We start from the raw sequence: 26,562 nt of genomic DNA on the forward strand, positions 1-26,562 counted from the left end.
GTTAACATTGTGCTGAAATTATATTCATGGTAGCTTTAATAAAACAAATTTGTTCATAACTTTTACAAACTGCATATAACTTATCTAGAGACTTTGAATTTTCCCGTTAACTTGTCAACAGATTGTGACAGTAGGTTTATACTAGAAACACATACAAAAAAACAAAGAGGCATTATTGCAGGCAAAAGACGCGGTGTGCTAGTTTTTTAAATAATAAAATAAAAGGTTAAACAAACACTTTGCTCACAGAGCGAAAATAAAATATAAACAAAAATCACAAACACAATACACCACAGGTCCTTTAAGGTCAGGCTGGGCAGTAGCTTTGACGGTTCCTTTTTAAGTTGTGTTGTCTTTCCTTTATTTCTACTCTCCACTGTTGCTGTCGTTCCTTCTCTGCACGAACTGGATGCGCTGGAGGTTTTTATACAGGTGACCATTTCCCGATTAGCAACAATTTAAACAATTAACTAACTCGGGAGATGGACACCTTCTGCACGAGTGTGTGTGTGTGTGCGTGCACTGCATTTTTTTCTTAGTTTACAATATGTGTCTTTTTATATTGTAGTGTGTGTAAAATATCAGGCTTTCCAGTGTATTTACTGTGGTTTAAGTTACACCAGTTAGTGAAGCTGATTGGCTAGACACCAGGGAAAAATGGCTGATTTGAAACATATTTTTTCCATGACTGTACTCACGTTTCCATGTTAACAGCTGCCCCTAGTGGTGGGAATGTGTCATTTCAGGGTAAAAAATTGGTGAAACTGGCATGTCACCCATGTTGATTGGCTCATGGCGGTCATGTTTGTTGATGTAGGAACTTTTCCTGACTAATTTTTTTAGAGGACAGTACAAAGATAACGTATAACCAAGATTTATGAAACGGAACCCATGTGCACTATATATATTATACTAGTTAAATGTAACCGGCCGTTGGGCCTGTGGTGCTTGTGGGGAGGCGAGGCGGCGCAGGAGCCTTGCAGAGCCTGTTCCGCTAAAACAAACCTGAAAACTAACTTCACACGCGCAATTATGAATTTTTTTCCAATTTTGTAGGCCCGGCGGCTGCCTTTTTTGACCCGGCGGGCCACAGGGCCTGTAGAATGCTAGGGGAACCACTAATAACAACAACAACAACAACAACAACGTGTTGGACCTGGACTTTGTAATATACAATGTGTTTAAAACAGCAGTCGCTGTATTAAAATTAAAACTTCACCGGTTACACTTTCGGTGAAGTTAAAATATTCACAAGTTGATTGCATTTGTTCAGCATTTACCCATGCATTCTCCTTTTGTCAGCGACTGCAGTTTGAGCAGGGCGATTGCCGGTAGAAAGTATAAACTGCACGGCGACATGACAGCGATGATCGCAGGTCGCCTTGCTCTTCAACGACAGTCGAGCGATGTGAAGTGTACAAAAACTTACCCGCCACTGTGGTGTATAATAAGTATGTGAAAATTACCCTCCACAGACCAAATTTGGCAGGTGTTAATTTCGAACCTTGTGTGTATGTGTGCATAATTATAATTATATATACAGTGCCTTGCGAAAGTATTCGGCCCCCTTGAACTTTGCGACCTTTTGCCACATTTCAGGCTTCAAACATAAAGATATGAAACTGTAATTTTTTGTGAAGAATCAACAACAAGTGGGACACAATCATGAAGTGGAACGAAATTTATTGGATATTTCAAACTTTTTTAACAAATAAAAAACTGAAAAATTGGGCGTGCAAAATTATTCAGCCCCCTTAAGTTAATACTTTGTAGCGCCACCTTTTGCTGCGATTACAGCTGTAAGTCGCTTGGGGTATGTCTCTATCAGTTTTGCACATCGAGAGACTGAAATTTTTGCCCATTCCTCCTTGCAAAACAGCTCGAGCTCAGTGAGGTTGGATGGAGAGCATTTGTGAACAGCAGTTTTCAGTTCTTTCCACAGATTCTCGATTGGATTCAGGTCTGGACTTTGACTTGGCCATTCTAACACCTGGATATGTTTATTTGTGAACCATTCCATTGTAGATTTTGCTTTATGTTTTGGATCATTGTCTTGTTGGAAGACAAATCTCCGTCCCAGTCTCAGGTCTTTTGCAGACTCCATCAGGTTTTCTTCCAGAATGGTCGTGTATTTGGCTCCATCCATCTTCCCATCAATTTTAACCATCTTCCCTGTCCCTGCTGAAGAAAAGCAGGCCCAAACCATGATGCTGCCACCACCATGTTTGACAGTGGGGATGGTGTGTTCAGGGTGATGAGCTGTGTTGCTTTTACGCCAAACATAACGTTTTGCATTGTTGCCAAAAAGTTCGATTTTGGTTTCATCTGACCAGAGCACCTTCTTCCACATGTTTGGTGTGTCTCCCAGGTGGCTTGTGGCAAACTGTAAACGACACTTTTTATGGATATCTTTAAGAAATGGCTTTCTTCTTGCCACTCTTCCATAAAGGCCAGATTTGTGCAGTATACGACTGATTGTTGTCCTATGGACAGAGTCTCCCACCTCAGCTGTAGATCTCTGCAGTTCATCCAGAGTGATCATGGGCCTCTTGGCTGCATCTCTGATCAGTCTTCTCCTTGTATGAGCTGAAAGTTTAGAGGGACAGCCAGGTCTTGGTAGATTTGCAGTGGTCTGATACTCCTTCCATTTCAATATTATCGCTTGCACAGTGCTCCTTGGGATGTTTAAAGCTTGGGAAATCTTTTTGTATCCAAATCCGGCTTTAAACTTCTCCACAACAGTATCTCGGACCTGCCTGGTGTGTTCCTTGTTCTTCATGATGCTCTCTGCGCTTTAAACGGACCTCTGAGACTATCACAGTGCAGGTGCATTTACACGGAGACTTGATTACACACAGGTGGATTCTATTTATCATCATTAGTCATTTAGGTCAACATTGGATCATTCAGAGATCCTCACTGAACTTCTGGAGAGAGTTTGCTGCACTGAAAGTAAAGGGGCTGAATAATTTTGCACGCCCAATTTTTCAGTTTTTTATTTGTTAAAAAAGTTTGAAATATCCAATAAATTTCGTTCCACTTCATGATTGTGTCCCACTTGTTGTTGATTCTTCACAAAAAATTACAGTTTCATATCTTTATGTTTGAAGCCTGAAATGTGGCAAAAGGTCGCAAAGTTCAAGGGGGCCGAATACTTTCGCAAGGCACTGTATATATATATATATATATATATATATATATATATATATATATATATATATATATATATATATATATATATAGTACTGTGCAAAAGTTTTAGGCAGGTGTGAAAAAATGCTGTAAAGTAAGAATGCTTTCAAAAAGACATGTTAATAGTTTATATTTATCAATTAACAAAATGCAAAGTGAGTGAACAGAAGAAAAATCAAATCAATATTTGGTGTGACCACCCTTTGCCTTCAAAACAGCATCAATTCTTCTAGGTACACTTGCACACAGTTTTTGAAGGAACTCGGCAGGTAGGTTGGCCCAAACATCTTGGAGAACTAACCACAGTTCTTCTGTGGATTTAGGCAGCCTCAGTTGCTTCTCTCTCTTCATGTAATCCCAGACAGACTCGATGATGTTGAGATCAGGGCTCTGTGGGGGCCATACCATCACTTCCAGGACTCCTTGTTCTTCTTTACGCTGAAGATAGTTCTTAATGACTTTCGCTGTATGTTTGGGGTCGTTGTCATGCTGCAGAATAAATTTGGGGCCAATCAGATGCCTCCCTGATGGTATTGCATGATGGATAAGTATCTGCCTGTACTTCTCAGCATTGAGGAGACCATTAATTCTGACCAAATCCCCAACTCCATTTGCAGAAATGCAGCCCCAAACTTGCAAGGAACCTCCACTATGCTTCACTGTTGCCTGCAGACACTCATTCGTGTACCGCTCTCCAGCCATTTGGCGAACAAACTGCCTTCTGCTACAGCCAAATATTTCAAATTTTGACTCATCAGTCCAGAAGCACCTGCTGCCATTTTTCTGCACTCCAGTTCCTGTGTTTTCATGCATAGTTGAGTCGCTTGGCCTTGTTTCCACGTCGGAGGTATGGCTTTTTGGCCGCAAGTCTTCCATGAAGGCCACTTCTGACCAGACTTCTTCGGACAGTAGATGGGTGTACCAGGGTCCCACTGTTTTCTGCCAATTCTGAGCTGATGGCACTGCTGGACATCTTCCGATTGCGAAGGGAAGTAAGCATGATGTGTCTTTCATCTGCTGCAGTAAGTTTCCTTGGCCGACCACTGCGTCTACGGTCCTCAACGTTGCCTGTTTCTTTGTGCTTCTTCAAAAGAGCTTGGACAGCACATCTGGAAACCCCTGTCTGCCTTGAAATTTCTGCCTGGGAGAGACCTTGCTGATGCAGTATAACTACCTTGTGTCTTGTTGCTGTGCTCAGTCTTGCCATGGTGTATGACTTTTGACAGTAAACTGTCTTCAGCAACCTCACCTTGTTAGCTGAGTTTGGCTGTTCCTCACCCAGTTTTATTCCTCCTACACAGCTGTTTCTGTTTCAGTTAATGATTGTGTTTCAACCTACATATTGAATTGATGATCATTAGCACCTGTTTGGTATAATTGTTTAATCATACACCTGACTATATGCCTACAAAATCCCTGACTTTGTGCAAGTGTCCAAGATTCGATTGCCCTTTTTCAGCAGACCCAGACACAGAAATTGAAGTTTTAAGCACTTTCATGACGTTTTTATTATTTACAGAAAAACCAAAAAAAAAATGTTATATTGCATGTTATTTCACACACAAAAGGTTTACGCAGTACCTTGTTCTGTTACCGACTGCCACTTGCCCATTTTTATTATTTACATCAAAACAAAAATAATCTACATAATTCAGAAAAAGTTACAGAAACAAGTTGTAAAACTTGCACCGCCATCTGACAGGAAACCTCTATCCCACAATACCTCTGGTTACAGCCATGAACCATGCCACAAACCTGGTTCAGTGGACCCATGACTGCTTGGTCCAGTGACTGCATCGTGAAAACATGCAACTTGACGACCTGGTCATAGTGCGAAAGTGCACCCCTGATCTACAACCCATTCGCAACCTTGGTCAGCGTCAGCTGGCCCGTTCTGTCACAATTCAATTGAATCCTGTCTAATCTCATCCTGCAAGAAAATGACTCTTTATCAATGAGTTATTGTTATCATTTTTTTGCTATGCACCTCCCAGCACTAAGCCACGAGAAAGACATACTGTATTTTTGGTTAATGAAGTGCAAACAGTGGGAGGGATGCTGTTAGACTGAGCTCAATATGACCATGCCTCCAGGAATTTTCAATTGCATGTGTTCACTGGCAGTGTCACTGTGATTTTTCCATCTGTGAGCACCATGTCAACTTAAACGTTTAAAAAGAAAGAAGGAAGAGGAGCTGTCTAAAGCGGCAGCGAATTGTTCTAGGATTTACATAAGAACATAAGAAAGTTTACAAACGAGAGGAGGCTATTCAGCCCATCTTGCTTGTTTGGTTGTTAGTAGCTTATTGATCCCAGAATCTCATCAAGCAGCTTCTTGAAGGATCCCAGGGTGTCAGCTTCAACAACATTACTGGGGAGTTGGTTCCATACCCTCACAATTCTCTGTGTAAAAATGTGTCTCCTATTTTCTGTTCTGAATGCCCCTTTATCTAATCTCCATTTGTGACCCCTGGTCCTTGTTTCTTTTTGTGTCTGCCCAGTTCTGAATGCTGTCTAAATCATTTTGAATGACCTTTGCTGCTTCAACAGTGTTTGCCACTCCTCCTATTTTTGTGTCGTCTGCAAATTTAACGAGTTTACTTACTATACCAGAATCTAAATCATTAATGTAGATTAGGAATAGCAGAGGACCTAATACTGATCCCTGTGGTACACCACTGGTTACCTCACTCCATTTTGGGGTTTCTCCTCTAATCAGTACTTTCTGTTTTCTACATGTTAACCACTCCCTAATCCATGTGCATGCATTTCCTTGAATCCCTACTGCATTCAGTTTGAGAATTAATCTTTTATGTGGGACTTTGTCAAAAGCTTTCTGGAAATCTAAATAAACCATGTCGTATGCTTTGCAGTTATCCATTTTCAATGTTGCATCCTCAAAAAAGTCAAGTAGGTTAGTTAGACACGATCTCCCTTTCCTAAAACCATGCTGACTGTCTCCCAGGATATTGTTACCATATAGGTAATTTTCCATTTTAGATCTTATTATAGTGTTCCATAAGTTTACATGTAATAGAAGTCAGGCTTATTGGTCTGTAGTTACCTGGTTCGGTTTTGTCTCCCTTTTTGTGGATCGGTAGTACATTTGCTATTTTCCAGTCTGTTGGTACAACCCCTGTGTCAAGAGACTGTGTTGCATGATCTTGGTTAGCGGTTTGTAAATAACTTCTTTCATTTCTTTGAGTACTATTGGGAGGATCTCGTCCGGCCCAGGGGATTTGTTTATTTTAGGAGCTCCTAGTCCCTTTAACACTTCTGCCTCTGTTATGCTAAAGTTATTTAAAATTGGATAGGTTGACAGGTGTAAAAACCTGTGAAAAGTTATAATTTCATATATTTGCTATTTTTTTTTTCTTCGTCTATGATTTTGCCATTTGTGTCTCTTAGACATTTAACCTCCTCTTTGAATGTTCTCTTGCTGTTATAATATTGGAAGAATATTTTGGAATTGGTTTTAGCCCCCTTAGCAATATTGATTTCTATCTCTCTCTCTTGGCCTTTCTAACTTCCTTTTTGACTTGTGTTTGCAGTTCCAAGTACTCTTTCTGTGTACTTTGTTTTTGATCCCTTTTAAACGCTCTGTAAAGTGCCTTTTTTCGCTGAATATTTTTTAAAATTGATCTATTAAACCATTTTGCCCATTTTTTTTAGATTTAGATTTGTCTACTTTTGGGATGTAATTGTTTTGCGCCTCAGTACTACATTTTTAAAAAACAGCCATCCTTTTTCTGTGGCTGTTTTCTCTATTTTACTCCAATCTACTTCTGTTAGTTTCTGTTTCATACCTTCATAGTTTGCTTTTCTAAAATTGTAAACCTTAGCTTTAGTCATTATTTTTGGGGTTTTAAAAAATACTTCAAATGAGACCATGTTGTGGTCTGAGTTTGCCAATGGCTCTCTGACCTCTGTTTTAGTTATTCTGTCTTAACTGTCTTAATTCTGTCTGACTAAATCAAGGCATGCCTCCCCTCTAGTCGGTGCCTTGACAAATTGCGTTAGGAAGCAGTCATTTGTCATTTTCACCATTTCAATTTCGTCCGTCGTGCCCCCCATCGGGTTTTCCCATTTTATATGGGGGAAGTTGAAATCCCCCATTAGTATGGCTTCTCCTTTTCTACATGCATTTCGAATGTCATTCTATAACAGATTACTTTGCTCAGCGTCTTAATTTGGAGGTCTATAGCATGCTTCTATTATTATGCCCTTTGTATTTTTGTCCATTATTCTGACCCATATTGATTCTGCATTGTTTTCTTTGTCCTGATTTAACACCTGGGCTTGAAGACTATTTCTTATGTATAGCGCTACCCCTCCACCTCTTCTGTCCTGCCTGTCTTTCCTATACAGTGTGTACCCACTAATATTATATTCGTCTCCATCACTCTCAAACAACCAAGTTTGTGTAACACCTATCACATCGTAGTTACTTGTTGGTGCAATAGCTTCAAGTTCTATCATTTTGTTTCTGAGACTTTTAGCATTAAGATAAATGCATTTAATAGTTGTCTTACCTGAGTTGTTGCCCTTGTTTTGATGTGGTCTCCCTTTTGTTTTTTGTTTTCTCCCCCCCTTCCTTTCTAGTTCAAATGCTTCTGGACCTCCTCTGGATCCTTTCTCCGAGTAGATTGGTTCCCTTTCTGTTTAAGTGCAGTCCGTCCCACCTATATAGATAGTCCTTATTGTAGAATGTGCTCCAATGTTCAAGAAAGGTGAAGCCTTCCTGTGTGCACCACGATTTTAGCCATGCATTTTGATTTTGTATTTCCAGCTGTCCGTATGGTCCTTTGCAATGTGTCAGCAGTATCCCAGAATATACCACAGTTTTGGTCTTGTCTTTTAATTTCCTTCCTAGCTCTCTGAATTTGTTTTGCAGGGGCCTTGGTCTGTCTCTTCCAATGTTGTTTGTACCGATGTGGACGACTACTACCGGGTCGTCTCCTATTCGTTCTAGGAGCCTGTCCACATTCTCAGTGATGTGCTTGACAGAGGCTCCTGGAAGGCAGCACACTGTTGTAGTAAGGGGGTCCAAACTGCGAACTGAGCTTGCTGTGTTTCTCAATATGGAGTCCCCACCAATCATGACTTCCCTTCTTTTTGCTGCCTGGCCAGCACTGTTCATAGGGTCCTGGATGTTGTTCCTTTCATTCTCTTGATGTTGGTTTTGGTCATCTAAATGTTGAAGTGGCTCAAATTTGTTGGATGTTTGGATTTCTGGTGGTTGTGTTTGACGAAGTTTCTTTTTGTCCCTGCTTCTGCCTATCTGAACCCAGCTGTTTCGACTCTTCCATCTCCCTGATGGCTTTCAGTCTGCTAGGGGTGCAGACTTCCATGAATTGTGGGTGTGTCAGCTCTTCAAGCTCCTGTTGCTGTCTCATTTTCTCCAGATCCGTTTCTAACAGACTTACTCGTTGAAGCAACTCCTGGATCGTGCGGCACTTTAAACAAACTTGGTTGAGCGCTGTCGGGTTTTCTCGGATTTCCCACATCATGCAGTTGTCACAGTTGAGAATGAAAGGAACAACATCCAGGACCCTATAAACAGTGCTGGCCAGGCAGCAAAAGAAGGGAGGTCATGATTGTTGTGGACTCCTGTGACAGAGATCGAATGAGTCTTAGTGTTAGATCTCCCTCTCGACCTGTGAGAGCACGGTATACGAGGAACAGAGTACCCTTAATGAAATGGCACGACAATTTATTCCGTAGGGTAGATGGAAGTCGGTCAGTTCGGAAGGGGGCGGAGCCATGGCACCCGAGCTCAGTGACCCAGACGGTAAGCGGCGTGGCATCCGAGGACTGGAGGAGCGGATGCGCTCGTTAACCTCGGGGTCATGGGCGAGGGTATAAATAGGGGGCATGGCTTGAGTGATCTGTTCCTTTGCATATGGTTAAAACATATAACCGAGAAGGAGCCCGAAACGTGAACGCGACCGTGAGTGTTTTGTGTCTGTGTCCTAACACTGTGTGTCTTGTGTGTTATTGTCTCACTAAGATTACTGAGCACGATCCGGAGCTGCAGCCGCAGGCCAGCGAAAACCCGGACTTCACCACTCACCTGTTTCACTTTCGGAACTGTCTCTGTGTTTGCACCTTTTAACACTTGTATCACGCACTGGCTTTGTGTACGTGTTTAGTGTGGGTGTCGGAACGGGACTTTGGGGTTGCGGGTCAAACCCGTAGGATTACAATTAGAAGTGATACACGCCGCTGTATCACTTCCAGCACTATTATTATTTACAGGTTTTGCCTTGAGGCTCTGGACATTTATTAAATTAAATAAACACCCTTGCACCTGTACCAACGTCTGTCCGTGTGATTATTCTGCACTGCACTCACCTGCACGTCATTACCACTTTGCCACAACTCCATATTGAGAAACACAGCAAGTTCAGTTTGCAGTTTGGACCCCCTTACTACAACAGTGTGCTGCCTTCCAGGAGCCTCTGTCACGCACATCACTGAGAACGTGGACAGGCTCCTAGAACGAACAGGAGACGACCCGGTAGTAGTCGTCCACATCGGTACAAACAACATTGGAAGAGACAGGCCAAGCAAAACAAATTCAGAGAGCTAGGAAGGAAATTAAAAGACAAGACCAAAACTGTGGCATTTTCTGGGATACTGCCGGCACCTTGCAAAGGACCTTATGGACAGCTGGAAATACAAAATCAAAATGCATGGCTGAAATCGTGGTGCACACAGGAAGGCTTCACCTTTCTTGAACATTGGAACACATTCTACAGCAAGGACTATCTATAGAGGCTGGACGGACCGCACTTAAACAGAAAGGGAACTAATCTACTCGGAGAAAGGATCCTTGAGGAGGTCCAGAAGCATTTAAACTAGAAATGAAGGGGGGAGAAAACAGATAAAACAGAAGGGAGACCACATCAAAACAAGGGCAACAACTCAGGTAAGACATCCATTAAATGTATTTATCTAAATGCTAGAAACAAAATGTTAGAACTTAAAGCTACTGCACTAACAAGTAACTATGATGTGATAGGTGATTTTTAAAACCCAAAAAGTAATGAATAAAGCTAACGTTTACAATAACAGAAGTAGATTGGAGTAAAATAGAGAAAACATCCACAGCAAAAGGATGGCTGTTTTTTAAAAATGTAGTACTAGAGGCGCATATATCCCAAAAGTAGACAAATATAAATCTAAAACAAAATGGTTTAATAGATCAATTAAAAAAATATATTCCGTGAAAAAAGGCACTTTACAAGGGACGTTTTAAAAGGGATCAAAAACAAAGTACACAGAAAGAGTACTTGAAACTGCATACACAAGTCAAAAAGGAAGTTAGAAAAGCCAAGAGAGAGATAGAAACCAATATTGCTAAGGGGGCTAAAACCAATTCCAAAATGTTTTTCCAATGTTATAACAGCAAGAGAACATTCAAAGAGGAGGTTTAATGTCTAAAAGACACAAATGGCAAAATCATAGACTAAATAAAAAAAATAGCAAATATGTTAAATGATTGCTTTCCACCTGACAACCTGTTCCTATCCAGTTTTAAATAACTTTAGCATAACAGAGGCAGAAGTGGTAAAGGGACCAGGAGCTCTTATAATAAACAAATGCCCCGGGCTGGATGAGATCCTCCCAATAGTACTCAAAGAAATGAAAGAAGTTATTTACAAACTTTTAACCAAGATCATGCAACAGTCTCTTGACATGGGTTGTACCGATAGACTGGAAAATTTCAAAAGTAATACCGATCCACAAAAAGGGAGACAAAACCGAACCAGGTAACTACAGACCAATAAACCTGACTTCTATTATATATAGACTTATGGAAACTATAATAAGATCCAAAATGGAAAATTACCTATATGGTAACAATATCCTGGGAGTCAGTCAGCATGGTTTTAGGAAAGGGAGATCGTTTCTCCCTTTCCTAACCTGCTTGATTTTTTTGAGGATGCAACATCGACAATGGATATAGAAAACAGAAAGTACTGATTAGAGGAGAAACGTCACAATGGAGCGAAGTAACCAGTGGTGTACCACAGGGATCAGTATTAGGTCCTCTGCTATTCCTAATCTACATTAATGATTTAGATTCTGGTATAGTAAGTAAACTCGTTAAATTTGCAGACGACACAAAAATAGGAGGAGTGGCAAACACTCTAGACAATGTGGGGAAGCTATAAAAAAGGCCAACAAGATGCTCGGATATATTGTGAAAAATGTTGAATTTAAATCAAGGGAAGTAATGTTAAAACTTTACAATGCATTAGTAAGACCTCACCTAGAATATTGTGTTCAGTTCTGGTCACCCTGTTACAAAAAGGATATTGCTGCTCTAGAAAGAGTGCAAAGAAGAGCAACCAGAATTATCCCGGGTTTAAAAGGCATGTCGTATGCAGACAGGCTAAAAGAATTGAATCTGTTCATTCTTGAACAAAGAAGACTATGCGGTGATCTGATTCAAGCATTCAAAATTCTAAAAGGTATTGACAATGTCGACCCAGGGGACTTTTTCGACATGAAAAAAGAAACAAGGACCAGGGGTCACAAATGGAGATTAGATAAAGGGGCATTCAAAACAGAAAATAGGAGGCACTTTTTGACACAGAGAATTGTGAGGGTCTGGAACCAACTCCCTAGTAATGTTGTTGAAGCTGACACCCTGGGATCCTTCAAGAAGCTGCTTGATGAGATTCTGGGATCAATAAGCTACTAACAACCAAACGAGCAAGATCGGCTGAATGGCCTCCTCTTGTTTTGTAAACTTTCTTATGTTCTTATATGTGTGGATGTTTCCCATGTTAAGGACAATGCTTTCAGTTTTGAGCATTCTGACATGGTTTTTCTTGGCTTTTATAATGCCTAATTAGCAACATAAATTGAAGAGGTTAAACTAGTTTTTATTTGAATTAATAGTTTGATTAATATTTTAAAATGAACACAATGCTATATTAGCTTAAATCAGTGCTCATTGCAATGTTTCAGATTGTCATTTGTTACATTTTAGTCCATGTCTTTAGTCAAAAACGTGGATACATTGTTTATCCTGAAACATGATGGTGCAATTGCAACAGACAATCTGAAGTTTAAACCTGAGGTTTGCACTGATAAGTTTATAATTGTATTTTTTATTATTTTTGACAGTAATGATTTGCCCGTTGGGAATGCTGTGCCCATAGTGCACTGATTGCCTGTGTACAATTAGTAATATGAAAAGCAATACTATCTGTGATTAAACTACAATTTTAAGATTATATAATGTGGTGTGCCTCAGAATAATTTCAAGTGCCCGGGTGTGCCTTCCGTAAAAAAAGGCTGAGAACCACTGATTTAGACACGATCTCCCATGCTTTTAAACCCTTTTTACTGTGAATAAAATTATTTTTAAACCGCGCGTGTAAAATAAACAGCTTGTGTGAAAATGAATTTTACCTGACGTGTCAGTTTTTGACTTTTCCTAAATATATTAATTAAATATCATGACCGCGTTTGATAGCCAGAATCGCAAAAATGATAGTTATAAACAGTTCTACCTAGAACCGCCACGTGTATTACAATACATCTTTTTTTTTTTTTTAAATATAACGTAAGATTTTTATTATATCTTTTTGTAAATGCAGCAAGCAAGACACGCCCCCTCCTCCTAGCACACTTTTTTTTTTTTTTTTTAATTTCAAGCCTTTCTTTGTTTGTAGACTGACTCTTAGACATAGATTGCTATGATTGTGAATTTGTACAATTGCACCAAGATTCCAACTCACTGAAAGCCTAGTTGCTTTATTTCTCAATGTACCTGGGAGACATCAATCCTTCGTTTTGTCATTTTGATTGGAATACGGCAAGCTGCACTCAGATGCATGCAGCAAACTGAAATGACAGGTAGGATAACAACTTATGTGCCTAATATGAAATGTATGTTATATATTATTATTTTTTTATATTACTTTTAGAAAAAAAAAAATTCTCTTTTACAGGTTTTTATGTACCAGTTTACACGTGTTTACACAATAGTGTTCAATGGAACTGCGTCTGTGTTTACAACACAGCTCCTGGATGGGTCAAAATGACCTACGTGGCAGTGCTAGGTAGTTAAAAAATCCGGCGGGTCTAGTGTTAATGGGGAATTTTACATACTGCTACAATATGTACCGGATTTAAAAGTATTGTAGTGCTGAGCTGCTGGGTTTCCAGGATATAATGAGACAGACAACAGTTGCAGTTCAAAGCAGTAGGAAACTGCTGTTTTTTTTTTAATTTTATTTAGCTTTTCGTTAACAATGGCTCTCATTCCTCTCATCTCTTGCACACTCAACCTCTTCTCTCAACTCTCTCTCAATTCTCCTGCTGTGAGGTCCCGCTTCTCTCTTTCAGATTGTCATCTCCACACACACCCAAATCCTTCCAAGTTCCTCACTCATTGGTCCAACACTTCCTAACCCTGACTGGTTGTGTCAGACCTGCTCCCACCCCCCTCAGTGATGCACTCACACACAGGCAGTCTCAGCTCTCGGTCACACAAGCAATTTAACCGTCACTGAAGTCAAAATTATATAGGGTTGGATATGTGAGTGCTGACTGTAACAGGTTTTGTTGTATTTTAGGGTTTGTAGCGACTTTAGAGCTCTGTTTTAAACATAAAACCACACAGATATACTTAAATATTGTGTGCAGACAAAAAGTTATATTAATATATGTATATGTTTTCTGATTGATTACTGGGATAATCTTACATCAATTTCAAAACTGCTGCAGCACACATAGTCCTACTCATAGGGGATGAACACGATCACGCTCTGTTTGCCCACCCTAACACAGGTACTATTCAGAAGACCCTGCAGCTCTTTCACACTGTCTAAAACACTGCATTTGTTCATAAAAAAAAAAATGTTTTTTTTGGTTTGGTCCCGCTTTATTTGTTGCTATCTTTTGAGTTTTTTTGTTTGTTTTTTTAAAATATTTTGTCCCTGTTGTAGTGTTCGTGTGAATCTCTTATCTGCAAGGACTTTTGCTATTTTTTCATGGACTTGAATATTCCACACAGCGCCCATTAATTTGTTTTTGTGTTTCCCAGTATTGTATTTCCATACGGATAACTAAAATGTTGTCTCCTCGTTTTCCCACATGCCACCACAATTTAGTTTGACGGCAGCCATTGTAAAGGGTTAAATGTTTTTCTGGTCCCCTGTCAGCTTCTTATACAAGCACACGCCTCCCTGCTACATGATGACATGGGAAAATAGGAAGCTGTTAAAATTATCTACAAATACAAAAAAGTAGCATGTTGCTAAAACACTGAAAAGATGACTTGTATTGGTTAACTAATGGTGGTTTTCCTTTTACAGATTGCAAGTGTTACAAGCAAGATTTAGAATTAAATGGAATGCATACAGATATTGCTATATTGCTTGCTGATCCTGGACTTTATTCAGTTTGTATAAATAAGTTTGTTTTTTGTTTCATTATTTACAGAAAAAGATGGTAAAGCCTTCCATCCCACATATGAAGAAAAACTAAGGCTTGTGGCCCTCCAAAAACAAGTTTCACTTGGTCCTTATAATCCAGATGTCTGTCCAGAGGTTGGGTTTTTTGATGTACTTGGAAATGACAGACGGTAAGAATCCGATGGTCAGGACGTTTTGTTACAGCATGGTAAATGTAACCACATGAACTGATGTAACATAGTTGTTTACCAGACACTTAAATTAAAATTCCACAGCATAAAATGAGGATTAGGGACCAGACGGTAGATGATGGGGCCTGCTTCTTATTATGCAATATAATGCATGGATCTTCATTTAGTCATGTCAGATGTAAACATAGGTAGATGCACATTTCGTCAATCACATCTATGCTTTCAGGAATACAACATTTTCTGGGGCTTCAAGCATTTGGGTGCTGAAACGAGTATCTGGATTACCGTACTTTGTTATAGATTTTACTGAAAATACTTTTAAAAATCTATTACATTATCTTCTATGGTGGACATATTTATAACCCTTGTCTTTATTCATGTTTTTCATTCTTAACAGGAAAGAATGGGCATATTTGGGAAATATGTTGAAAGAAGATGCTATGGTGGAATTTGTGAAGTTGTTAAATAAATGTTGCCATTTATTTGCACCATATGTTACCTCTCATAAAATAGAAAAGGAAGATCAGGAAAGGAAAAGGTAAGACCATGACTTAAGCTTGTATTGGGAAGGTGCAATTGTATTATACAAAGTTAATGTACAAAATACAAATATGTAAAGAATACCATTTAAAAACTGGGTATAGGTTACTTGTGGACTTGGGTTGAGAACCAGGTGATTCTACATTCTAGGATACACTAGTATAAATACCTAAACCTGGCATGAAGATAACATTTGGGGTTTGTGTATTGAAAACTGTTTTGGGATAAACTGGCTGAACAGTGCTTCTATTGTGGTGGGGTTTAAAAAGATGGTTGGGCAGGTTACAGCAACCCTGCTTATTTTTTATTAAGGCCTCGACTTTTGTGAAACTGATTTCAATATGCAGGGTCTTCATTTTCAGACAGGAGGAAGAGAAGCGCCGTCGGCTTGAGGAAGAGGAGCGGGAGCGAGTGAGGCAGGAGGAGGAGAAGCGACAACAAGAGGAGGAGGAGACGAGGTTGAGGGAGGAAGAGGAGAGGAGGCAGATCGAGGAAGAGAGGCTCCGCATGGAGCAGCAGAAGTGAGTCTTCATATCTTTGACTTTTGATCAAACAAAAAAAAAAAAAAAATCCTTCCCTCCTAATACAGTGGTAGCCACAGTCAGCTATAAAAATGTCAAAATATACTCTGCGGTAAAACCTGAAGTCAATGCGATATGCAGTTTGTTAACTGCTAGAGGTCGTTATATGACTAGAAACTGGTTTGTTACAGATTACTACTGAAACAGTGTTTCGCCATCGGATGTCACACACTAAAACTTGTGAATATCAAAAGCGCAAAGTTTACATTGAGTTAAACTCATTTTTACACATAGCCTATATCAACGTTTCCCACAGTGGGGTCGCGACCCAAATCTGGGTCGTGGCAAGGTTTCTGATGGGTCGCCAAACAATCTAAAAAATATGACATTAGTGCACACTGTTAAGATTTAGTTTCACTGTACAACTTCTTTTGCTTGTATTTAAACTAAGTATAATTTGCATACAATTCATAGCAGTAATTATGTAAACAATGTATTGTTTTATCACCAGTCTTCTGCTTTAAATAGGAACCAAAAAAAAATAAAGTATAAGGTGACATTTTATGTGCAGTTACTTGGGATTTTGAAAACAGTGTTAATGAATGCAAAACGAAAAAATGTCTAATCCTACTTGCAGATCAAAGAAACAAAAACAAAAAAAAATTGCAATTGCCATCTTATATTAACTTCAGAGTTTCTTACATTGGTGATGAGGATGATCCGCATCCTCATGTGTCATTTGTTGTACTGGCTCACAAAAGCTAAGGCATCTTCATTTTGAGACACGCCATCCAGATTGCATTGGGAAATTACACAATTTTTTCCAGATGAAAGCCAATCAATTAGCTAAACAGCAAGACGTTCTTAAACTGTCTCAGAGAAGGACATGAATGTATCCTACCTGGTTACAATGCATATTGCAAAAAACTGCACAACTGACTGTTTGTATGTTTGCAATGCTTGATGTTGAACTGAAAATTAAAACTTGTATTCATTAAGTTGTAACACAATTTTAAATTGATATTGTAACGTGGAGGTAAAGGAAGCAATCCAGGCAAGTATTCTGGTCTCAAATGCACAGCTTGTTTTACAAGAACGAGCAGTTCAATAAAATAAATGCAACAGTGGCGGGTCGTCAGCTGAGACGTGGGGCATGGCCTCACCAATAATTCCCAAAGGCTAAAAAGAAACATTTTACATATTTGTAGTATTTAATTGAGAAATAAACACATTTAAGCATATTAAATATATGTAAGTCCACAGAAGTGCTAGTGACATTATTTAAAAGTCTGAACTCTCTTTCACCAGTAGTGAAAGAGCAACGCCAGAAAGCTGGAACAATGTAGTACTTTGAGTGCCTCACAAAGCTGCGTGTTACCATGGCAACGCACCACGCTGGGGAGTCTTTTTCTGAAGGCGTTGCTATGGTAACCACAGCTTGATGAGGCACCTACTAGATTTGGAGCAGTAAGAATGTGTGCGGTTTTTAATTTGTTCAATAATGGCTTTAGTTGAATCTGATATTATACGCAACCTGAGGAAAATAAGTTCAATTGTTAAGGATGGCAGAGTAACACCAGCAGTGGAGATTTTGAAGAAAGACTGTAAACGAACGCGGCAAGGAGTTAATAAAATGGAAAGCAGTGCTGTGAACAAACTATTGTTGGCCATATTTCTACTTTCAACTGAATAAGACAAGGTTACATCTCTTTAAATGGAGTAAAACTGTCAATTTCTTGAAACGACATGACAAGCTGCCTTTTTTGTTTCTAATGAATGATTTTGTAATATTATATTTGTGTCTTTACAGCAAATCTTCCAAGCTAGTGTCACGTAATGACTTGTAGAACTAAATACTACGTGGTTTTAAGGTTCTGATTTGTGACTGTTTGTTTGTGATTTGTGATTATAAAAACTTGTATCCGCTGTTCTGTAAATTGTGTGTTGTTTACAGTGCTAATATATGCAATATATGCAATGCAATATATGCATATATGCAATCAGCTGAACAGAGTAAATTTAGTACATTAAGAAAGAAGGTCAAAAAAGTCCCCTGGGTCGACATTGTCTATACCTTTTTGGAATTTTGAATGCTTGAATCAGATCACCGCGTAGTCGTCTTTGTTCAAGACTGAATAGATTCAATTCTTTTAGCCTGTCTGCATACGACATGCCTTTTAAACCCAGGATAATTCTGGTTGCTCTTCTTTGCACTCTTTCTAGAGCAGCAATATCATTTTTGTAATGAGGTGACCAGAACTGAACACAATATTCTAGATGAGGTCTTACTAATGCATTGTAAAGTTTTAACATTACTTCCCTTGATTTAAATTCAACACTTCTCACAATATATACAGTGCCTTGCGAAAGTATTCGGCCCCCTTGAACTTTGCGACCTTTTGCCACATTTCAGGCTTCAAACATAAAGATATGAAACTGTAATTTTTTTGTGAAGAATCAACAACAAGTGGGACACAATCATGAAGTGGAACGAAATTTATTGGATATTTCAAACTTTAACAAATAAAAAACTGAAAAATTGGGCGTGCAAAATTATTCAGCCCCCTTAAGTTAATACTTTGTAGCGCCACCTTTTGCTGCGATTACAGCTGTAAGTCGCTTGGGGTATGTCTCTATCAGTTTTGCACATCGAGAGACTGAAATTTTTGCCCATTCCTCCTTGCAAAACAGCTCGAGCTCAGTGAGGTTGGATGGAGAGCATTTGTGAACAGCAGTTTTCAGTTCTTTCCACAGATTCTCGATTGGATTCAGGTCTGGACTTTGACTTGGCCATTCTAACACCTGGATATGTTTATTTGTGAACCATTCCATTGTAGATTTTGCTTTATGTTTTGGATCATTGTCTTGTTGGAAGACAAATCTCCATCCCAGTCTCAGGTCTTTTGCAGACTCCATCAGGTTTTCTTCCAGAATGGTTCTGTATTTGGCTCCATCCATCTTCCCATCAATTTTAACCATCTTCCCTGTCCCTGCTGAAGAAAAGTAGGCCCAAACCATGATGCTGCCACCACCATGTTTGACAGTGGGGATGGTGTGTTCAGGGTGATGAGTGTGTTGCTTTTACGCCAAACATAACGTTTTGCATTGTTGCCAAAAAGTTCGATTTTGGTTTCATCTGACCGGAGCACCTTCTTCCACATGTTTGGTGTGTCTCCCAGGTGGCTTGTGGCAAACTGTAAACGACACTTTTTATGGATATCTTTAAGAAATGGCTTTCTTCTTGCCACTCTTCCATAAAGGCCAGATTTGTGCAGTATACGACTGATTGTTGTCCCATGGACAGAGTCTCCCACCTCAGCTGTAGATCTCTGCAATTCATCCAGAGTGATCATGGGCCTCTTGGCTGCATCTCTGATCAGTCTTCTCCTTGTATGAGCTGAAAGTTTAGAGGGACAGCCAGGTCTTGGTAGATTTGCAGTGGTCTGATACTCCTTCCATTTCAATATTATCGCTTGCACAGTGCTCCTTGGGATGTTTAAAGCTTGGGAAATCTTTTTGTATCCAAATCCGGCTTTAAACTTCTCCACAACAGTATCTCGGACCTGCCTGGTGTGTTCCTTGTTCTTCATGATGCTCTCTGCGCTTTAAACGGACCTCTGAGACTATCACAGTGCAGGAGCATTTATACAGAGACTTGATTACACACAGGTGGATTCTATTTATCATCATTAGTCATTTAGGTCAACATTGGATCATTCAGAGATCCTCACTGAACTTCTGGAGAGAGTTTGCTGCACTGAAAGTAAAGGGGCTGAATAATTTTGCACGCCCAATTTTTCAGTTTTTTATTTGTTAAAAAAGTTTGAAATATCCAATAAATTTCGTTCCACTTCATGATTGTGTCCCACTTGTTGTTGATTCTTCACAAAAAATTACAGTTTCATATCTTTATGTTTGAAGCCTGAAATGTGGCAAAAGGTCGCAAAGTTCAAGGGGGCCGAATACTTTCGCAAGGCACTGTATCTGAGCATAGCTTCCCCACATTGTCTAGATGAAGACATTTCTGAGTCAACATAAACTCCTCGGTCTTTTTCATAGTTCCCTCCTTCAATTTCAGTATCTCCCATATGATATTTATAATGCACATTTTTATTGCCTGCATGCAATACTTTACACTTTTCTCTATTAAATGTAATTTGCCATAAGAACATAAGAAAGATTACAAACGAGAGGAGGCTATTCAGCCCATCTTGCTTGTTTGGTTGTTAGTAGCTTATTGATCCCAGAATCTCATCAAGCAGCTTCTTGAAGGATCCCAGGGTGTCAGCTTTAACAACATTACTGGGGAGTTGGTTCCATACCCTCACAATTCTCTGTGTAAAAATGTGTCTCCTATTTTCTGTTCTGAATGCCCCTTTATCTAATCTCCATTTGTGACCCCTGGTCCTTGTTTTCTTTTTGTGTCTGCCCAGTTCTGAATGCTGTCTAAATCATTTTGAATGACCTTTGCTGCTTCAACAGTGTTTGCCACTCCTCCTATTTTTGTGTCGTCTGCAAATTTAACGAGTTTACTTACTATACCAGAATCTAAATCATTAATGTAGATTAGGAATAGCAGAGGACCTAATACTGATCCCTGTGGTACACCACTGGTTACCTCACTCCATTTTGGGGTTTCTCCTCTAATCAGTACTTTCTGTTTTCTACATGTTAACCACTCCCTAATCCATGTGCATGCATTTCCTTGAATCCCTACTGCATTCAGTTTGAGAATTAATCTTTTATGTGGGACTTTGTCAAAAGCTTTCTGGAAATCTAAATAAACCATGTCGTATGCTTTGCAGTTATCCATTTTCAATGTTGCATCCTCAAAAAAGTCAAGTAGGTTAGTTAGACACGATCTCCCTTTCCTAAAACCATGCTGGCTGTCTCCCAGGATATTGTTACCATATAGGTAATTTTCCATTTTGGATCTTATTATAGTTTCCATAAGTTTACATATAATAGAAGTCAGGCTTATTGGTCTGTAGTTACCTGGTTCGGTTTTGTCTCCCTTTTTGTGGATCGGTATTACGTTTGCTATTTTCCAGTCTGTCGGTACAACCCCTGTGTCAATTTAGCAGGCTTAATTGCTGACACAAGTCCTGGATCGTGCGGCACTTTACACAAACTTGGTTGAGCTCTGTTGGGTTTTCTCGGATTTCCCACATCATGCAGTTGTCACAGATTACTGGTTTGAAGGCCATTTTTTTTTTTTTTTTTCTTTGAAGTTTAGTTCAGCTTCTGCAGCTGTCAACCTGCTTTCAACTGCTTCTAACTGCATTGTACTTATCCCCTCGTACTTGCGTTAGGAAGCAGTCATTTGTTTCCACCATTTCAATTTCGTTTGTCGTGCTCCCCACCAGGTTCTCCCATTTTATATGGGGGAAGTTGAAATCCCCCATTTGTATGGCTTCTCCTTTTCTACACGTATTTCTAATGTCATTGTATAACAGATTATTTTGCTCAGCGTCTGAATTTGGCAGTCTATAGCATGCTACTATTATGCCCTTTGAATTTTTGTCCATTATTCTGACCCATATTGATTCTGCATTGTTTTCTTTGTCCTGATTTAACACCTGGGCTTCAAGACTATTTCTTATGTATAGCGCTACCCCTCCGCCTCTTCTGTTCTGCCTGTCTTTCCTATACAGTGTGTACCCACTAATATTATATTCGTCTCCATCACTCTCAGACAACCAAGTTTCTGTAACACCTATCACATCGTAGTTACTTGTTAGTGCAGTAGCTTCAAGTTCTAACATTTTGTTTCTGAGACTTCTAGCATTGATAAATACATTTAATAGCTGTCTTACCTGAGTTGTTGCCCTTGTTTTGATGTGGTCTCCCTTCTGTTTTTTTGTTTTCTCCCCCTTCCTTTCTAGTTGGTACGTTAGCCATTAAAATTAGGCTATGAGAGTAATGGTATTGGCAGCAAGTGCAGCATCCGCGATGGAAACAGAAAGAAAGCGTTATACAATCAGCCTTTTGGTGCGTTCCCCTTTAAGAGAAGCAGGCTGTGTGTAGCAGGGATGTTTCAATACACCAGTTGAGAAAGCTTTATGTTGTACTCTTTTTTTTTTTGTGCAGTGTGTTTATATGATGGAGCGCACGGTTGTAGATATTGGCAGCGTGGTGTTATAGTTTTTAAATGCATTTGAATTAAACAAAGCAAGCTTCATAAACTTAATGCTTACCGGCTGGCCGTTTGTTTAAAATAGCCAAAGCAATATTTAAACCGTGCTTCTTATCGGCTGTTGGCAATATCAAGAAAGAGCGCAAAGGACTGTGACACAGATATTAAGAAAGCAGAACCAGGGAGGCAGGGACTTACAGAGTTAAGACAGAAGCCATCAGTTGCAGGTTACTGTACATTTACTGTTTGTTATGTATTTTATTTAAAAGCTTTGCGTGGAGATGGCTTATAGTAAACCGTATAGCAACACTGTATTGTAGCCTTATTCATCTCATTTACGTTTACTTACTTTTAAAGCAAAGAATGCCCGTGTTTAAAGCAGTTTAAATGTCGTTTTTGTTCACTAAGTTATTTATGCTTGTGTAAATGTCATTTTCTATAGACTTTCTCACATATCCGCCTATACCCCAGTCCACAGGGATCAGATATGCGACGTTGTAATGTGTGTGTGTGTGTGTGTGTGTGTGTGTGTGTGTGTGTGTGTGTGTACATATTGTAAACGAACTTGCACCCCTCGGGTTCTTTGCCCCTTTAAAAATAGACCCAGGACACCAGAAATGGAATTTTATAAGCGCTGACGCGCTATTTTTTTTAAATAATAAACACAAACCAAACGAAACAAAAACCTAGCTCTTACAAGCACTAACTGACACACACTGGAACATAACTATATAGCAGGACAGCTAAGCTGTTTACCTGTTAAAACGAAAAATAAAAAAAACACACTGTTTTTAAGCAAATAACACAAAAAGGCTTTACACTACCTTATCTTTTATAATTACGGCTGTACAAACACACCAGCACAGTCAGGCTTCTGCACACCAGCAGTCCCGAATGGACTGTCTGTCTTTCTTTTAAACCCTGCACCTGGCTCTAATTTACAATGAGAACCAGGTGCTGGTGATAATTAATTAAACAAACATGCATTTGCACATGTTTTTAGCAGGGAAGAATCTGACCCTCTCCCTGCTATCTTACACATCCTCCCCCTTGTCTTTATAAGACAATGGACATTTAACAGGAAGCCACTTCCCTCCACCTTTAAAGGACCACCTGCCCTCAAGTCCCAAGTCTTTGGTTTTCGCCCTCTTCCACCGGCGGGCTTGATGGTGGGTCGGTCCTTCCTCCAGCGCACTCAGGAAGGGACCACGCACCAGCAAGAAGGGACCCGGAAGGCTTGTCCTGGGCAACTGAAACACAGGACTTTGACCAGGAGCGAGCAGTGACAGGCAGAAGTGGGTCGTCAGGACCGACGCAGCAACGTCTGGGACCTCAAGGGGAACAAAGTGGAAGGAAGAGGGAGCACACACGATGTCTGACGCCCACGGCGTGACGTCTCAGGTTCTGGGAGGAGCGGAGCTGGGGACCATTTGCACAGTTGTGCATGGCAGTGCTGCAACCTGGGCATAAGGTCCAGTGTAGGGAGGTCTGAACATTCCGGACTTGTGTCCTCACAGCTGGGGTACGGGACCGCACTTAAAAGCGCCGGAGTACCTCCCCCGACCTGTTGCCGAGGTTCTGTTGGAGGTGGGTTGCTCACCTCCTCCCCCTTGACTTCAGCCGGTGGCTCCGGTGACAGGAACAGCTCCTCCTCCTCTGGTTCAGGAGACAGCTGGGTTGCTTGCGCTGGAGACAGCAGGGCATCTCTTGCTTGCTCCACTTTTGGAGCAGCAGCTCCAACTCGTTCGGCTCCGGCAGCCCTAGCTCCAGTCTCCACCTCTCGTTCTGCTCCAACTGAGCACCGGTATTCCGGTTGCTCCTGGCGATCAACTCTTCAATGCTTTTCATTTTCTGGGTTGTAGGGGCGGCCACACTCGCTGCCACCATATGTAAACGAGCTTGCACCCCTCGGGTCCTTTGCCCCTTTAAAAATAGACCCAGGACACAGAAATTGAATTTTATAAGCGCCGACGCGCTATTTTTTTAAAAATAATAAACACAAACCAAACTAAACAAAAACCTAGCTCTTACGAGCACTAACTGACACATACTGGAACCTAACTATATAACAGGACAGCTAAGCTGAAAAATAAAAACAAAACACACTGTTTTTAAGCAAATAACACAAAGTCTTTACACTATCTTTTCTATATACACTACCGGTCAAAAGTTTTAGAACACCTCAATTTTTCCAGTTTTTATTGAAATTTAGGCAGTTTAATGTCTCTATGTACTCTGAAATTAAAGCATAGAACAAATAAACAATTGGAGATAAAAAAAGAAATCATGGAATCATTTTGTTTAACAAAATTTAATCTAAATTTTTGACTCGTCAAAGTAGCCACCTTTTGCAGATATAACAGCCGAACACACTCGTGGCATTCTTCTACAATGGAAATCAAATATTGTTCGGAAAGTTCTTCCCAACACTGTTGCAGAAGTTCCCACAAATGTGTTGCACTTGTAGGTTGCTTTGCTTTCACCCTTCTGTCCAGTTCATCCCAAACCAGCTTGATGGGGTTTAAGTCTGGAGACTGTGCTGGCCATTCCATGATTTGAAGCCTACCGTCTTGTTCTTTTCTTCTAAGGTAGTTCTGACATAGCCTGGGTATGTTTTGGGTCATTATCTAGCTGTAGGATGAACCCCTGACCAACTAGGTGTATACCAGAGGGTATTGCATGGCGCTGCAAAATGCTGTGGTAGCAGTTTTGGTTCAGGGTGCCACTCACTCTGTGCAAGTCGCCGACTCTGGATCCAGCAAAAGAGCCCCAGACCATCACGCTTCCTCCTCCATGTTTGACAGTTGGTGTCACACACCGAGGAACCATCCTTTCGCCTACTCGACGGCATACAAAAACCCTGCGTGATGAACCGAAGATTTCAAATTTTGATTCATCGGTCCATAAGACCTTCTTCCAGTCTTCAGTAGTCCACTGGCAGTGCTTCATGGCCCAGGCAAGCCTCTTTTTCTTATTTTGCCATCTTAGCAATGGCTTTCTTACTGCCACTCGACCTGTCAAACCTGCAGCTCGAAGTCTTCTCTTCACAGTTGAAACTGAGACTTGCTTACTTCGACCAGTGTTAAGCTGTGCTTGAAGCTGTTGTCCTGTGAGCCGCCTATCATGCAAGCTGTTGACTCTCAGAAACTTGTCTTCTGATTCTGTTGTGGCTTTGGGTCTGCCAGACCTCTTCCTGTCAGAGTTTCCTCCAGTTTCCAAGTGCCTTTTGATGGTGTAGGAAACTGTACTCACTGACACCTTGGCTTTCTTTGCAATTTCTCTAAAGGAAAGACCTACACTTTTAAGGGTTATAATGGTCTGTCTGTCTTCCTTTTGTTAATTGCCTTTTTCTCGCCATTATGAGAGCAATATACTACTTCCTGCAGTACAATACTGTCCAAATAATGCTTAAGAGGGTGTAGTAACACAGTCTGTTCCAACACTGCTTTTATACAGACAGAGGGTTTGTAAGTAATCAACAAAAGTTGGGACACCTGTAGGAATTGTTAGCATCAACTTTCAAGGCTTAATTTACTTCCATTGCTGCAGAACAGCTGTAAGTTGTTAACCCATTACTTGTTCCCTGAAAAAGGCCTTTTTGTATGACTCCGAAATGTAAATTATTTTTCAGTTTTTAGTAACCTAAACTTTTTTTTTTAACCTCTGGCAGTTTACCACTTACCTTTGTACAATTTCAGGTTATTCACTGGACTTGAACTGCTTAAATTTCAATAAAAACTGGAAAAATGGGGGTGTTCTAAAACTTTTGACCGGTAGTGTATATATACAGCAGCAAGGAGACTGGTTGCACATTTTAAAAAGAGTGAGATGGCAACAAGTGCTTTAAATAGGAAACAAACAGAAATGCTGAACACAGAAAAAGCACAACTCAAGTTAATACAGGATGTACAAACAAGGTGGAACACGGTTATGTTTGAACGCCGCCTTGAATTAAAATGGCCAGTTATTGCTGTTTTGTCAAACCCAGATTTGACCAAAAAGTCTAACGCAGCTACTTTAGATCTCACGAAGCTAATGGCTGAGATACTAAAGCCGTTCGAAATAGCTACAGTACTTTTGAGTGCAGAGAAAAACATTACGGTTAATTCTTTGTACCCACTTGCAACAGGGATAAAACACAGACTGACTGAAGTTCCTGATGAAGAGGAGACACCGTCTTCTTTAATGAAGTGATTTGCTAATTCCAGTTAAACATAGTTTGAGAGATAAGCTAGTGCGTAATTTGTCTTGACGATTGTTTACATCAGCTGAATGACCCAAGTAATGAGGTTATGCCACTGCGTTTTGTGTCATTTCTTGACCCCACGATTTCGCCATCTGGATTTCCTATACAAACAGACCAAAGCCCATGTGTCTGAAGCACTATCTTCACCTCAAAAATAACAAAAATCATGCCTGTACAAGTGAGTGTAGCACAGAGGACTTACCTGTTAAAACGAAGACCGAACAAGCAATGGAATTGTTACTTTGTGGACGGCAACAAACACACACTACTTCCAAGGAAACATTAATCCAACAAGAGAT

General features: G+C 40.1%; 1 protein-coding gene across 1 annotated transcript in view; it reads left to right on the plus strand.

Annotated features, from left to right (window-relative positions):
• The window catches only part of LOC117402465 (Golgi resident protein GCP60-like), a 53,156-nt gene that overhangs the window by 8,483 nt on the left and 18,111 nt on the right, over positions 1 to 26,562 (plus strand). Inside the window, exons 2-4 of the mRNA XM_034003611.3 lie at positions 14,658 to 14,799; positions 15,218 to 15,358; positions 15,723 to 15,881. Coding sequence (XP_033859502.1) covers positions 14,658 to 14,799; positions 15,218 to 15,358; positions 15,723 to 15,881 — 442 coding nt within the window. The remainder of the gene's footprint in view (positions 1 to 14,657; positions 14,800 to 15,217; positions 15,359 to 15,722; positions 15,882 to 26,562) is intronic.

The sequence above is a fragment of the Acipenser ruthenus genome, chromosome 5, assembly GCF_902713425.1.
Source record: "Acipenser ruthenus chromosome 5, fAciRut3.2 maternal haplotype, whole genome shotgun sequence".
Taxonomy (NCBI): domain Eukaryota; kingdom Metazoa; phylum Chordata; class Actinopteri; order Acipenseriformes; family Acipenseridae; genus Acipenser; species Acipenser ruthenus.